Genomic DNA, 1,705 nt, shown 5'->3' on the forward strand with positions numbered 1-1,705 from the left:
TTGATAACTACTTTGTCATCATAGAACATTCATCCAGAAACTGATGGAAACAGATGCAGAGATCCACAGCTAGCACTGGGCCAGGCTCCTAGAATCTAGTCAAAGAGAGGACCTGACCTAGTGGGAGCTCAGTGACTCCAGATTGACAGCAGAGGAATCTGCATAGGTCCAAACTAGGCCCTCTCAATGGGGGCGACACTTGTATGACTGGGACATTATGTGGGACACAGGCAGTGGGACCAGGATTTGCCCCTAGTGCTTGAACTGGCATCCAGGAGTTCATTCTCTGCAGAGGGATACCTTGCTTAGCCTAGATCTATGGGGATAGCCTTGGTCCTGCCTCAAAGTAATGTACAAGACTTTATTGACTCCACATAGGAAGCCTTGCCCTCTCTGAGCAGGGAATGAGGGTGGGGTGGGTGAAAGGTGGGGTAGCAGGATGTTGTGGGAGGTCCTCCCACTCCTCCAGCCTATAGCCGCTGAGATACCAGCCCATTGGGGCGTGGTCTCTCTCCCTTTATAAAAAGTGGCCACTTTCCTCTCCTCTCTCTCTTCACTTCCTGCTCCACCGCGACTAGACTCCCTTCCTGGTTGCTCAGAGGGCTAGGACGGTGATCTGTAAGTTTTTTTCCCCTTTAAATAAATACCACCCTATTAATCATAATTCCAAACTGGTGTGGCATTGTTTGTGACGTACGCCTTCAGCAGGAGGAAGGGAGGGAGAGGGAATTTGGACTGGTATGTAAAATGAGAAAAGATTGTTTCAAAAAATAAAATAATAACAAAAAAGTTCTATTGCACACTATAATACAGATGAGCCTGAGGATATTATGCTGAGGAAGGAGAATGTACAGAATCCTGAGAATTTAGATGCAGGTGACATCACAGGTTCTCTTCAACTTGCTCCCATATCTGAAAATAAGTTCAACAGCATGACAAAATGCGTATAGCTCCATATGATTTATATATCTCATATACACCCAAATCAAAGAGGATTTTGATGGTCTACTGCTGCTTAATAAAAGTCAGTGAGACAGAAACTAAATTCATTTCTAAACAGATATTTGCCAAGCTCTTGTGCTGAAGTTTCTCAATGGTTCCTACACAGAAAAGACGCTCTTCTGACTTGAGTTGCTTAAGAGTCTGGCCAAGGATTGTGGGGCTGTGGTACAGCTAAGACTCCCTCCCAAGGCTGCTCCCACAGCACTTGCCAAGGGCCTCAGTGGAAGCTGCCAGAGCAGGGGAGCCTGGAGTGTCAGGATGCCACTGTGCATCTGTCACTTATCGAAGGAAAGAAACTTCACACACCTAAAGCCAGCCACAGCCCTGCAGACCAGACAACACAGAACGCGCCTCTCCTGACCATCCCCCAGTCACCACGTGGAAATGAAAGTCAAATACAATCAGCTTTTATTAACATATTTACAGTGTACAAAAGGATTATTCTAATTGTCTAATCAAAATGGGGGTTTTAATTTTAACATAGTAAAATTATACACAACAAAAACAACTATTTAGTAGGCATTACAGTTACAATATCATTTGAGATTCAAAAATAATCAAATCCAGGTTCCAGACTAAGCTGCTTCTAAAAGGAAGAAAAAGTAAATAATATACCTGGTCCCCATCCCACAGGTGCAAGAGCAGTCTCAGCTGCTTCAGACTTGCCTCTGCTTCCCTGCCTCTGCTCCTCTGCTGCTCTCTC

General features: G+C 44.9%; 1 protein-coding gene across 1 annotated transcript in view; it reads right to left on the minus strand.

The window, feature by feature from the left end:
- Positions 1-1,705, minus strand: part of LOC101984968 (guanylate-binding protein 6-like) — a 21,280-nt gene extending 19,575 nt beyond the window's left edge. Inside the window, 1 exon segment of the mRNA XM_026785037.1 lies at positions 1,618-1,705. Within this exon segment, the coding sequence (XP_026640838.1) occupies positions 1,618-1,628 (11 nt within the window). The 5' untranslated portion in view covers positions 1,629-1,705.

Source organism: Microtus ochrogaster, linkage group LG1 (assembly GCF_000317375.1).
Source record: "Microtus ochrogaster isolate Prairie Vole_2 linkage group LG1, MicOch1.0, whole genome shotgun sequence".
Taxonomy (NCBI): Eukaryota; Metazoa; Chordata; class Mammalia; order Rodentia; family Cricetidae; genus Microtus; species Microtus ochrogaster.